At 50.8% G+C, this 12,836-nt stretch overlaps 1 protein-coding gene across 3 annotated transcripts in view; it reads right to left on the bottom strand.

The window, feature by feature from the left end:
* wake (ankyrin repeat and fibronectin type III domain containing protein wide awake) overlaps positions 1–12,836 on the bottom strand; it is an 88,732-nt gene that overhangs the window by 68,303 nt on the left and 7,593 nt on the right. For all 3 annotated transcript variants that reach the window (XM_025307131.1, XM_025307134.1, XM_025307133.1), the window contains exon 2: positions 7,014–7,150. In XM_025307131.1, coding sequence (XP_025162916.1) covers positions 7,014–7,150 — 137 coding nt within the window. The remainder of the gene's footprint in view (positions 1–7,013; positions 7,151–12,836) is intronic.

The following is a 12,836-nucleotide window of genomic DNA, read 5'->3' as shown; positions in this document are numbered from 1 at the left end:
AGCGAAACGCGCGACTGAGGATTATTGCATTTCTTTGAATCGAATATGTCGATTCTCTTTGGCTGACGGAGGAGAAGGCACTCGCTCGCTCGCTCGACGCTAATAACGCGTTTGCTGGAACGTGAAAACTTTTATTCAAATGGAGAAGGAGATGACTCTTTTCCAGCGCAAATCGTTTCGATCTTGTTCTCCCACCGGAGAAATATTTTTTTTAGACGCTTCTCCACCAGTGAGACATCCAGGATTCGCGAGGAAGCAGGCGATGAAAAAATATACACGCGCCGAGACGAGATAATTCAGGGACCCGCGGACTCGGCCGCGGGTCCTCTTTTCTCAGCCCGCGGGGTGAGAAAAGTGGGATACTTCGCAAAGCTCGCAAAACGGCGAGCGATAATTGAATATCCCGCAATTACAGCGTTCCGCTTTGTGTATGCAGCAGCTCGCGTTCCCGCGCAGTCCGAATTTGCGTAGCACCGCGGGGAGCCTCGGGGGCGGGGAGGGGAGGGGGAGGGCGCGCAAATTACGCGCATTTTCAAGCAGGTGAGAAAGCTCTCATCGTCGCCCGCGCCAAGAGCCGACGTGAGATCACGTGTCTCGTCGCGCGTTGCAACCGCCGCTGGTATTTAACCGGGCGTGACGATGCTCGCGGCGGGCCTCGCGCGTGCAAACGCCGCTCGTGCAGAGCTTGACACGTGTTGGTGCACCCCGCCGCGCGCGCGCGCGCGCGCACGCGCACATGCACGCGGGCGGCGCACCCCCGTCGTCACGCGAGGGAGCGTGTGTCTTCGCATTTACGGCATCATCGCGCGTACACACGAGCGCTGGCGAGCGACGGAGATGGCCCTGACCTCGATCTCGTTAAGCGCAAGATACCTATTAGGTGCGATAAAAAACGACGACTGCAAGAGCTGTGCGCCGAGGGTGGAGCAGGGCGGCATTTTTAAGGGTATCACGCGCGGCGGAGAGAATGTACGGCAGTGGCGTTGGCGATGTAATGCGGATGCTGGTCAACGACGGGGGCGGGAGGGCGGGATGGGGGTAACGAAGTGAAAAGAGGAAGATACATGCGCTAGATGAAACGATGGCGGAACCTTTTGCAAAATTAAATATATATAGACGCACGCGCGCGCGCGCGCGATTTTAGATATAGTCGCGAAAATTACGGGCGCGCGCGTGCTGCAAACAGAGAGGGTAGAAAGGTAGAAAGGGAGGGCGAGGGGGTCGGGGAGCGAGAGCGAGTCAGCGCGATGCACGTGGAAATCAATAAAAAGCGAAATATAATTCTGGCCGTCAGCTACGCTTTATCACGCACGTAAAATCTATCGTGAAGGGTTCTCGCGGCCGCGTACCCGTCGAATGGAGGTTAAGGGCGCAGCAAGTTTGGATGGCGGCAAAAGTGGCGGAGCGCGCATCCTCCGCGGGCCGACGCGACGCGCCCCCGCCAATCTGTGCTCCGTGCTCTGCCGAGGCGTCTTGGCACTCTCGTGCTCTCGACTTTAAATAGAAATGCAACGTCTCCCTTTCTCTCCGTCTTTACTTGCAGCCGCAGGTTAGCGCCGATACCGCCGACGAGCGAGGCTTCTCCCTTCCTCTCTGCCGTCGCACGTATCTTTCCGCATTTTACGTCTGACCAGGTCTGCGTTTAGCGGCCAGTATCCATTAGGGGATAAAACGCTGCAGGGAGCGCATAGCTGGCGGCTTGCCCGAAGTCGAAGGTAAAATGCAGCCATTAATCTAAGCGCGAGCGGCAAAAGTTTACAACGCGGACATCCGCCTCGTTGCGTCGCGTCGGATCGACGCGTTTCTCGCGGGATTCCAAGCTTCGCGGATCCTTCGTTTCAGCTCCTCCCCCGCGAGGGTGCGAGGAGGGGGAGCATAGTCGCCGACATCCAACACTCCGGGATTGAAGAATTTCGCTCACATAACACGCGCGCGGTTCGGATAAACACCTTCCTCTTCCTTCCTTCCTTCCTCCCTTCCTTCCTTCCTTCCTTCCTTCCTTTATTTCTCTTGAAGCCCCGAAGGGAATCTCGCTGAATCCGGCCGGATTTCTCTCATTTTCTTGCGGCAATGAGTGGCAATCGAAGCAAAACGCCACCCTCTATCCGGGCCGAGGCGCAATGCAGCGCACGAGCGGTGGCGCAGAGCGTCGCGCGCCGCCGAGTGTGTATACACATGATGCAATTTCAGCGACGACGGGCTCGCCCGTCTCCGCTCGTCGTGATTGCTTATTTCTTCGGTAAATAGTTGGTCAATTTGCATGCTCCGGCCGCGGGGCCCGCTGAAATTTGTCAGGCTAACTTCCGGCCTCCATAGCATAATTACGCTACGCGCGCGCGCGGTGTCGCGATTTTCCCGTGCTGCACAAATTCCCGCAGAGCGATCATCCATCTCCCTCTCCCTCTCTCTTTCTCTTTCTCTCTCTCTCTCTCTCTCTCTCTCTCTGCCTGCCGTAGTCAAGTTAATGATAATTGCCAGTGATTTAGTCAATCTTTCCGAGATGAGATCGAGGCGCGGCACCGCCGTCGACGGCTCTCGAATTACGGCTTGGGACGTCCGTTTTAATGATACATGATCGTCCTCGCGCGAGATTGCCGTGTGCAAATGACACGATGACTTAATTACACACTTCCGGCGATTAATTTCCTCCCCCAACCAACGGCCGGCGGCATCCCGCCATCGCTCCGTCAGGCTGCGCGATGGCCCGTTTTAATAATAAATTCACGTCACTTTGCTGCTCGGCTACAAATGACCTCGTTGTATTTCCGGCAATTAATTAATTAAATCTCGCGCGACACCGACGCATCGGCCGTCCTCGTCGAAACGAGAGGATCTCGGATGATTTCAGTAGCGGCCGAGCCGTGCGTCATCCCCGACGAGACGCGTTAGCGTTTCCCGAGCGATGAACCCGAGAGGATACGGTATCCGTTTCAATAATATATCCTTAAGGCGGCGGGGTGTTGGAGGGGGAGGGAGCGAGTCCGCTGATAACAGTGTCGAGGAGCTTTCTCGAGATTATATGCGGCGATTAATTTTTCTTCCGCCCGAGACCGACATGGCTCATTCGCGATACGTATTAATCCCGGACGAGCCTCGTACAGACGTTTGTGTGTGTGTGTGTGTATGTGTATAGATATAGGAAGCGTACTATATCACGTTCGATCTACCTGTACCCACACCGCGCCCCTACGACGAGAAAAATGTGCAGCCGGAACAAGCGCCGAAGGGTAGAGCTATCCATTTCTTGCGATCTTCATTGCGCTGCTCCGCTCTCGCGTCGCATTTTTCCTGCCGCCATTCGCCGCGTCGCTGCTCAGCGGCGCGTACATATGTATATATATACAAAGATTATAGAGCCGGGGAGACACATATTTTCTTGCAAATATTCCCAGCGCGCTTACCAGAGAGACAGGAAGGGAAAGAGAGAGAGAGAGAGAGAGAGAGAGAGAGAGAGAGAGAGAGAGAGAGAGAGAGAGGGAGATTTTAGTTGGATCGGATTTTAGAGTCGGCAAGAAAGATTTGATTTCGAGCGTACAGCGAAGGCGCGCAGAAATATGCTAGAAATTGCAGAGAGCGACCAGGACAATTGATCCCTCGATCCTTGTTATTCCGCGGCTTCGTAAGGTGCTCGACTCGAGCGGCGCGACGCAAAATTCGGCCGGACAATCTACGCGCCGCGGAACAGTTTTTCACGCGCCGACGGTAAAACGAGCCGGGAAATTCGAGTGCGGTCCTTCGTCACTGTCGGCGACGAGATGAAGAGGGTGCGGTTGGAATCGCGACAAAAAGAGAGGCAAGGGAAACAAAAATTTGATCCGCGTGCGAGTGAGAGCACATGCTTCTCTATTACACCTTCGTCGGCTTGAGGCATTGGCCCAACTCGACAGCAAAGTGGAGGCAATCCGTCTCGAAAACACGGCGCAGCGCGTAGCCTCGGGAAATGCGTTTAACCCTCCGTTAGTCGCGCAATCGATAGACTGAGAAAAATGTCGGTTAAGTAAGCAAATTTTCCGATAAGATGCGAGCGCTTCGGGAATTGCGGAAGAATCTGAGGTACTCGTTGACGAAAAATCTTGATGATTTAGATTCGAGTCGGAATTCCGGAATCGACCGACTAGAAATTTATCTCACGATCCTGATCAGGTTAACCTCATTTGGACATCGGGTCCCAATAAGGTAATACTATCGGGTCCTAGTAAGTTATGTAACGCATCGTAGATATCAGGACTTTAGTAAGGATTCATAGTCAGGTCCTTATTGAGTTATCTTATGGAATCCTTATTACGTTTTTTTTTCAAATTATGGCTCCTGATTACTCGCCACGGCTACATTGGATGATGACATTAGAAATAAGAAATGACACGCTGAAAATTCTTTCATGTATTGCGCATAAAGTACGCAAAACATCGTCATCAATGTCAGAAGGTCGACCAGAGCGTGGCTCGTCTTCAAGGTTAAATTCTCCGCGCCGAAATTTAGCAAACCATTTTTCCACAGTTCGTTTAGCTGGTGCTTCATCCTGATAAACATCCTGAATGTTTTTTACGGCTGCGGCAACGTTTATTCCCTTCCGAAACTCGTAAAGCATAACATGCCGTAAATGCACCTTATCGATACTCATTTTTAAAGTGATATTTCTCGAAGCAGTTTGTATGAAAACAAATGATTTTTTTTTTAATAACAGCTGAAGACGTCACCTTTCTAACGTTATATAATATGTAGATGGAAGTATTAATGACAACACTTTACGACGCTTATAACTCCATCTATTGAAACTCCGCACGAACTTTTGCACTCACCCAATGGTATAATTATTCATGTATGGTAAAATAATTTCCAAATAAAAAGATATTTGCATGAAATAATATTTTAGATCGCTTGAGCATACTTGTAAAATGTTTCGGAAAAGAAACAAAATGAATATCATAAGATCATTAAGTATCACAGGGTGACAAGACATAAAGTAGTGTTAAAGAGAAAAGTTGCATGTCACGTTAATTTTACAACTATTTATTGACTGCTAAAAAAGGATAGTTTCTATAGCAGTTTACAAATATATTCAAGTGATCTGAAGTGTTTTTTCAATGCAAACATCTTTATATTTGGAAATGACACCCAAAAATTGTTCTGTTAAAACTTGATAATGCAAATCATATCAGCTACAATCTATTAGGTCCTTATCAATGTTAGGTGAACCTGATCAAAATTTCTAGTCGGGCGTTTGTATTTCAGCGGGAGATCCTTCGATTCGTCCAAGCATTCTTCTCTCTCCCGTGTAGAGACGCTCACGTTCGGGCCACAGTTTAGGTATCGCTGCACGGCCTCGGGGTGTTTGAGATCCAGTCTAATACTTGTCAATTTGTTCCTCGTGTACTTTAGGGTGCCTGGTTGCTTTATTATCCGGCGACGAGTTGTCGAGAGAAAAATTGTTTGGAGAAGCGGGAGAGACGGATGGGGAAACGGGCGCAAAAAGCATCGCGGTTAACGGCGGCTCGATATTCGTCTCGCAGGGAAAGCGGCTCGATTGCTGCGCGAAACCTTCGACTTTGTGCCAGCTGCAATTCGCACGTGTACACATACGTACGTGCGCCTCTCGTAGTGATCAGAAATTCATGGACGCGCGAGTCGCTAGAGGCGAATCGACAAATTACCTAAATTCCGGGGAAACTACTGCGGGTATTCCGGGACTGAAAATTAATTATTCGCGGCGCATTGCTTATATTTTACAAGCCTGGATTAGCGAGAGAGAGAGAGAGAGAGAGAGGGAGAGAGAGAGAGAGGGAGAGAGAGAGAGAGAGAGAGAGAGAGAGAGAGAGAGAGAGAGAGAGAGAGAGAGAGAGAGAGTCGTTTAGTGCAGATTCGCAAATTGCTGAGCTCAAGTTTGCCACGCTCTTAAAATAATTTACGAGCCGAAATTGATATCGCCACGCAGACGCAAATTATCGGAAGCGTTTCTACATTTGCGACGCCGCCGTTGTGCAATTATTTCGCTTTGTCGCCGTTCATCGGTCGCTAATTGCTCCACTTGCCTCCCTTTTTTCGGCAGGAGTGCCCGCATCACACGTGTAATCTCTCTCCCTCTCTCTTTCTCTCTTTGCATGGCGATTCGTTCGCCGGCGAAATGCCGCGACGAGCAGAGCGAGCGTCTTTGGCGCGGATTGCTTAATTAAACAGTAGCGCCGGAGAGTGACCGTCGGATTAAAAGCGACGAGTACACGACAAGCGTGCCGAGCTCCTCTTTATGCGCGCGCCTACATTCGAGTAGTCGCTTTATGAATATTCAAGGCGCGAACCACGCCGTGGAATATTAATGTCGCGGAGACGAAAATGAAAACGCCGTTTCGCCGCTCGCGCACGCGGAGCGGATCGCCCGTTAATTTTATAATTAAAATGTCTCGGCAATGTGCACGTCCCGCGAGAAAGATTAACGGCCGCGGCTCCGTCCGTCGCGCGCGCGCTGCCCGATAAACTGCGGAGCCCGGCCAATTCCTTGTCGATTGAGTTACGTGACTCCCCTCCCCCCCCCCCTCCTTTCCCCCTCCCCCTCCCGGTGATATCGGCAGGAAGGTTGTTTACCGTTTTCGAGTGGGTTAGGTCTGGGCCCGGCTGTACAGAAGGCCATTCAGAGCGCTCGCGCACAGGATATCCTGGAGAGATCGCGCAGCCATTTTGCGCGAACGGCTATTCTTGGCTTATAGAGAGAGGACACGCGAGGTCTCCTGTCGTCGTTGCCGGACGAAATACGGCGCCGAACGCTTTCTCGTGTCCTCCACGTGACTGTCGGGAATTCGATCGATAGTCTATCACATTAGGGATACCGTCTCGCAAAAAGCGACTCGCGAGCGCGAGCTCTCGTGGGAGGAGGAGGCGCGTTTGGCGCCGAGAAACGACGACGTGAAAGGAAGCAATCGATGATTAGGAAAAGTTTCGCGAGCGTAACATCGCTGGAGAAGGATCTCCTCGCGGATCTCTGCCGCGAGCGGCCGAGTGAAGGCAAAGGGCAACTCGCTCACCTCTTCTCCTTGCGCTGCTGCTTCTTCTTCTTGAAAGCCTTCTTCACTCGCAGCAGCAAAAAGGCGGCGCGATCGATGGTCAGGCTCGGTGAAGCCTTGTCGCCGCTCGACATCCTGCGACCCAGTCCTCCCAACACCTGTAAGGACAATCGAGATGTGACGGTCGACTGCGCTTTCGCCGCGTTCTTCGGCTATCGCGACGCGATCTACTTCGAGTCGTTCGTGAGAGGAAATAAAAATTGGCCAGAAGCGATAGAATCGAGCTGCGGGGCGAATAAATGCTTTCGAGCCAAACCCCGCGCGGTCCATCCTTCCGTCACGCAATTCAAGTTTCTTGTGGACAAGTAGAGTTTAGAGCCGAGCGGCTGCATTCAGCGCCAAGTGCAGCCCTTTGACCAGTCCAATCCGACACATTAGCCGGCCTCTTTGGACTCCGCGATGCCATCGATCATGGCGAAATGCGCGCAACGACGGGATCTCGAGAGGTGTGGATCGATGGTGTCTCCGAGGCACCTCTCGATCGCGGGCAACACTCCCGGAAAGCGAAAACAGGTATTACCGGTGAGCACCGACGAGCTTACCCCGTAACCGCTATTACTCCGGTAAACCGTCTTACTCGCCCGCATTAGCACGCTCCAGCGCACGTGCCTGATTCGATTAAGGCCGATCCGAAGCACGGCGTGCCGATTTCTTGAATCTACCCGGAGCCCGGAGGCGGACCAATAGTCTCGAAGTAGGTCGCGATGTTGCCGCTTGACTCTCGCAGGAACTCCCCCTCGCGAGCCGCGGCGAGCATATTCATCTACGGGGGTTGATTTATATTCATCCGACGATATTTATGTTTATCAAAGTTTGGCTGATTCATGCGCGTAGCTGACGATATTTATCCGATCACCGCGGGAAGAATCTGGACGAGGCAATTTTGCTGAAATGTTCAAACGACTCGCGGCAATTGAAAATATTAATACTTGTATCAGAATTCTGTTCCGGTCGAGCGGAGATCTCGGCGACTTCTGGCGACTTCTGACAACTCGAAGTGGGGTTTCGTTTTCATCAGGAAATTGTTTTATTCGACCACACATCCCATCCCCCGTGAGCGTATAGATGATTTATATTCGTTCCTGCGGCATCTACACTTATCTAAACGCGGGTGAGTCCCGAGAAAATTAGCAGCACCGTTGGGAAAGGCCATTCGTCAGTCGAAGCGCGGCAGAGATCGCCCACGGGTATTCCCCGATTTCGCGCCGAGCGCGTGCTTGATGCGGCTCGCCTGCGTGATATGACTTGCCGCGGCATCTTCGGCTACTAAGCTAAGTAAATTTTTCACCGTGAACTCGAATCCGCTCTAAGCGCCCGTTGGCGCGCTGAAAGGGCTAAATCCATTACAGCATCCGTTGCGACTCATCGATCTCGCCGGATCAAAGTGGATCTCGGTTAGCTAACACGTGACAGAGCCCGCCGCTCAAAGCCCTGGCAGCCACCTTTGCATTAAAACCTATTAAACCTACCAAAGTTAGACGCGATTTGCAAAACGCCACCGCGCCGCTCTTTATCGGCTGCTTAACCCTCATTGGCTCAAGCTGAGCCCTGCCAAGGTGCTTGAGCCGACGAGAAGTGGATTGTCGAAAGTTGATTTTGAAACGTCATGGAAACGTGTCTCTGCGAAATGTAAAAAGTCGATAATTTTTCAAATTAAAAACGCTGGATTCAACGTGACGACTATATTATAATTCTGCACCGTCAAAGTAAAATTTGTGACATTGACCGCGGAGAAAAGTTAAATGGTCAAGGTACACAACATTTTGGTCAAAAACGTACAAAGTAAAGTAAAATAGCAAAGCAACGAATAAAATTAATTTATGATACGCGGATACACTCCGCTCTCGGGTATCTGTGCTGCTTCGCCATTTCGAGAGTTTATTTTTCAAATTCACCGCGCGACAGAGAGAGCCGGAAAATCCCAAAATACGTTTCAAAGTTTTCGCAAACACTCGTTCCAATTCAAAATTCATCGAAAGCAAACCGTTATGATCAATCCCATAAACCGTTGAATGATCAATGTTAGAGATATTCAGCAAAGAGAAATGTCAAAGCGCAAAAATATCGCGTTTCCGCCGAGCGAGTCAATAAATATCAGAATCGGCGCTGAATGCATCGAGGAATTGCAAATGTTTCGCAAAAAGATGAGCAACGATCCCACGACCAGCCATTGCCTTATCTCCATGTAAAGAGGCATTTGTCCCCCCTGTGAGTGAATAAATAAAAACAAACGCCAGTGACGAGCCCGCGCTGCGCTCCGCGAGAAGCCGCAGGATTACCTCGCAGGCCGAAATTCCCTCGCGGAATTATTTCTTAATTGCCAGGCAAGAGTTTTCCCCGCCGCAGCCCCGTTTGATCGATCGTTCCAGCGAGCTTCTCCCCCCCCCCTCCCCCCCTGTAAAGCACAACAAACGAATTGCTGTCGCGTTAACTGTCGCCGGCGAACGAAACAAACAGACGAGCCCGGAGAAAGTCTAATATCGCGGCCGGGATATTAGATCGCGATCTCCGCTTCAGGCCCTCAAAGTGTCGATAGGAATGTGGCGAGAGAAAAATCTCCGCTACTCGACCCGGCCAATTATCGCGGCCACTTTCCGCGACACGCAAACTCGCGTTTGCACTTGCATTCGCGCTCGCTTCGGCATTGACGACCTGCTCGGAATAAATCAAACAGCACCATCGATAAGGGGCTGTAGCGTAGTAAAGACAATGATTGATGCCGCGGGACTCCCTCGGCTTTTTCGGGAATTGAGGTCGGCGCGTCCTTACGAATCTGCCCGCTCGTCGCGACGGCTGCGTGACGGCTTCGCCGTATCGACGGTTCCGCGTTTCGTCGACGGCTCGTAAAAAACCGCCAAGGGTGCACGCGAGCCTCTCGCTTGACTTTCGATTCGCTCAGTCGAATTTGTATGTTGGCCAATGAGCGCTCTCCTCTCGTAAAATTCCCGAAAAGATTCCCCGTTGCTCTCCCTGCATTTTTCGTTCCTATTTCCGCGGATAAATGAATAAGTAAATTTTTGGCGTTTCACGATCGGCAAAGAAAGCAGAGAGAGAGAGAGAGAGAGAGAGAGAGAGAGAGAAGGAGGGAGGGGCGACTCTATTTGTATCCGCGGTCGCTATTTATAGGCACGACGAGGGACATGAACGGGGTTCATTTTGCAGTCAGAACGGTGTACCAATCAGCCGTTGTCAGCGACCCCCCGTGACATCGCCGCTGCATCGCGATAGATAGACGCGCCACATAAAATTTCATTGTTCGAAACACATTGTCGATACCGCGAATCGCCGTGAACGCGGTGAATTACCTTTTGGCCTTCGTTTGCGTTAATTCCGCCCTCGACGGCGCGAGGAACGCGGAGCTTTTTCGCCAACTCATCGCTGCTATTATTCGCTCGTTTTGTCTCTCGCCTTCCCCCCCCCCTCTCACCCTTCTTCGAATGCGACTTGTTGTGCGCACGGAGCGTCGGCACTTGGCAGCGAAACAAGCGAGAGAATACAAAAGAGCGACGTGTGCGAATATTTTCGAGCTCTCCCTCTTTCTCTCTCTCTCTCTCTCTCTCTCTCTCTCTCTCTCTCTCTTTCTCGTGGATGACTCTTCCCTAAAGTTGCCTAAATTCGCGAATCGCGGGTAAGTTTCGCTGCCGGTCAAGTCGGAAAGCTTCCTTTCTCCGCGCGCGCGGATCTTTTAATTTCATTAGAAACGCAGGGCAAAGTGGCAAGACTTGTGCGGGGGTGGTGGTCGGGGGCGGAAAAGTTGGGCGATAAATTGAGTCCCGTTTGGGGGCGGTTATGCGCGACAGTCCCCCGAGTAAATTTCACGAAACGCTGAATTTTATCACTCTCTTCGTTGCGCGCGAGGAGCGGCCGTTAATCGCGTTACGATCAGTTCATTGAATTCATTAACGAGCAATCAAATGAAACTCGGTGATCCGCCGGACGAAGGGAAGAAACGTCGCCTCGGAATACTCGTTATTGATTGTTAATTGGGTATTAACATTACACGAGCGAGAAACTAATGTTTTGAGGTTCGCCAAATATAATACGTGTCATGTGATATGATTCGCTGTGCAATTTAATGCAAATGACAAATTGGCCGAGTGATCAATAATCATAATAATCATAACACGCGCGCACGCGCACAGACACAGACACGACCACGAGTCTACCACGTACTGATACTGCAGATTACCCAGATTTGAATAGTTTCTGTTATTTTTCGCAACTCTCGACGGAGGTGACGGGGTTTGAACGTCAACGCGAGAATTCGGCGCGCCGAGTTCAGACATTGTTATTCTCCCGTGGTAAAAAAATCACTCGCGAGAGATCACCAATGACCTGCGACTTGTGTGTGGACCGGGTTGTGTCGTTAATTAAAGGTCGAGTCTCTCGACCGTCGACACCCGATTGGATTCGACTCGCGCGCGTCTCTGGAGCAAGTCCTCGAGCGCTCCGGAGTGATCCTGTTTCGCGTTCTGGCGCGCGCTACGCGAAAAGTACAGTGCGAACGTCGAGTCGCAATTAAGCTGTAGGAAATGAATCGACCTCGAATCGACTTGCCGAGAGCCTACTTCCGCGACTGTCGAAGCTCATTAGCGCGGGCGATCGGCGGCGCGTCAGGGGGACATCTTGAAACGAAAGTCAATCGGCATTCAATCTCGCGTCGACGATTGACCTGTCTCTCTTTTTCTCTTTCTCTCTCTCTCTCTCTCTCTCTCTCTCTCTCTTGCGTGCGCGTTGCGACCATCAAGTCGACCTGCAGCTCGCTGTCGAGATGGGCGTCGCACAGTGGGGCTAGACATTTTTTGATTCAAAATTCTCTAGAGATCTGAATTTCCAACCGATCATCGACACCAATGGATGAGGTTGATCCTGAATAAATTCCAAAGAGATCTGTCTAGCCGAAATTTTGAAAAAATTATCGGTTCAGGATTCATGGGTTTAGGGTTTGTCTTAAAAGTTTATCGTTTAAAGTACAGTGTCTTGGGTTCAACCTCAATGGGTTCGAGCCTATGGATATTAAATGCGAGACCCCAGAACTTATAATCACCTTTGAGAAAACTCAGAATTTCAAAGCTCATCATTTCAGCCCACATTAAGCAAGAATTAAGCCATATGGACCCAATAAGTAAAAACATGGAGAATATTGGACAAAACATCCAAACCCTAACCTGATGGTCCATGAGCTCAAAGCTTATAAACCTCAGCTCATAAGCCATCATACGGAGATAGAAAGTAATCACCGTCGCTGAATACGCTATTAGGCAGAAATAAGCGTCGAATAATGAGTATTTCACAAGTTTCTCGCGTTTAACGATAATTTTTCCTCTTTCGGGGCTAGTAATTCGAGGAAAAAATTTTTTCTTTAATTTTGGCAAGACAGATCTCTTCGGAATTTATTCAGGATCAACCTCACCCATGATGTCGATGATCGGTTGGAAATTCAGGTCTCTAGAGAATGTTCAACCAAAGAATGTCATCTGGCCTCACTATGCGTCGTCGCGCCGTTCGATCTTCAGCGTCGACACTCGCGAGCCTCGACCAGAGGGAAGTACCCGGCACTCGGCGCCGGATCCGCCCCGACGCGACGCGCCGGGCAGTTGTTATTTTTGCCGATTACACGCCCCCTCGGGTCCTCGTCCCTGTCGTTGTCGCCGGCAACGCGATTCAACGATGTCGGCACTATCTACGATGTTGCCGCTCGCGATTGATATTTTCTCGCGATTCGCCGACGACAACAAGCGGTGACGACGTCTGCGAGGGCTTTTGAGGGGTTGAAGCGCGAGA

The sequence above is a fragment of the Harpegnathos saltator genome, unplaced genomic scaffold, assembly GCF_003227715.2.
Source record: "Harpegnathos saltator strain DR-91 unplaced genomic scaffold, Hsal_v8.6 scaffold83, whole genome shotgun sequence".
NCBI classification, from domain to species: Eukaryota; Metazoa; Arthropoda; class Insecta; order Hymenoptera; family Formicidae; genus Harpegnathos; species Harpegnathos saltator.
Note: the sequence above shows the minus strand (reverse complement) of the source record. Positions and strands in the feature narration are given on the sequence as shown.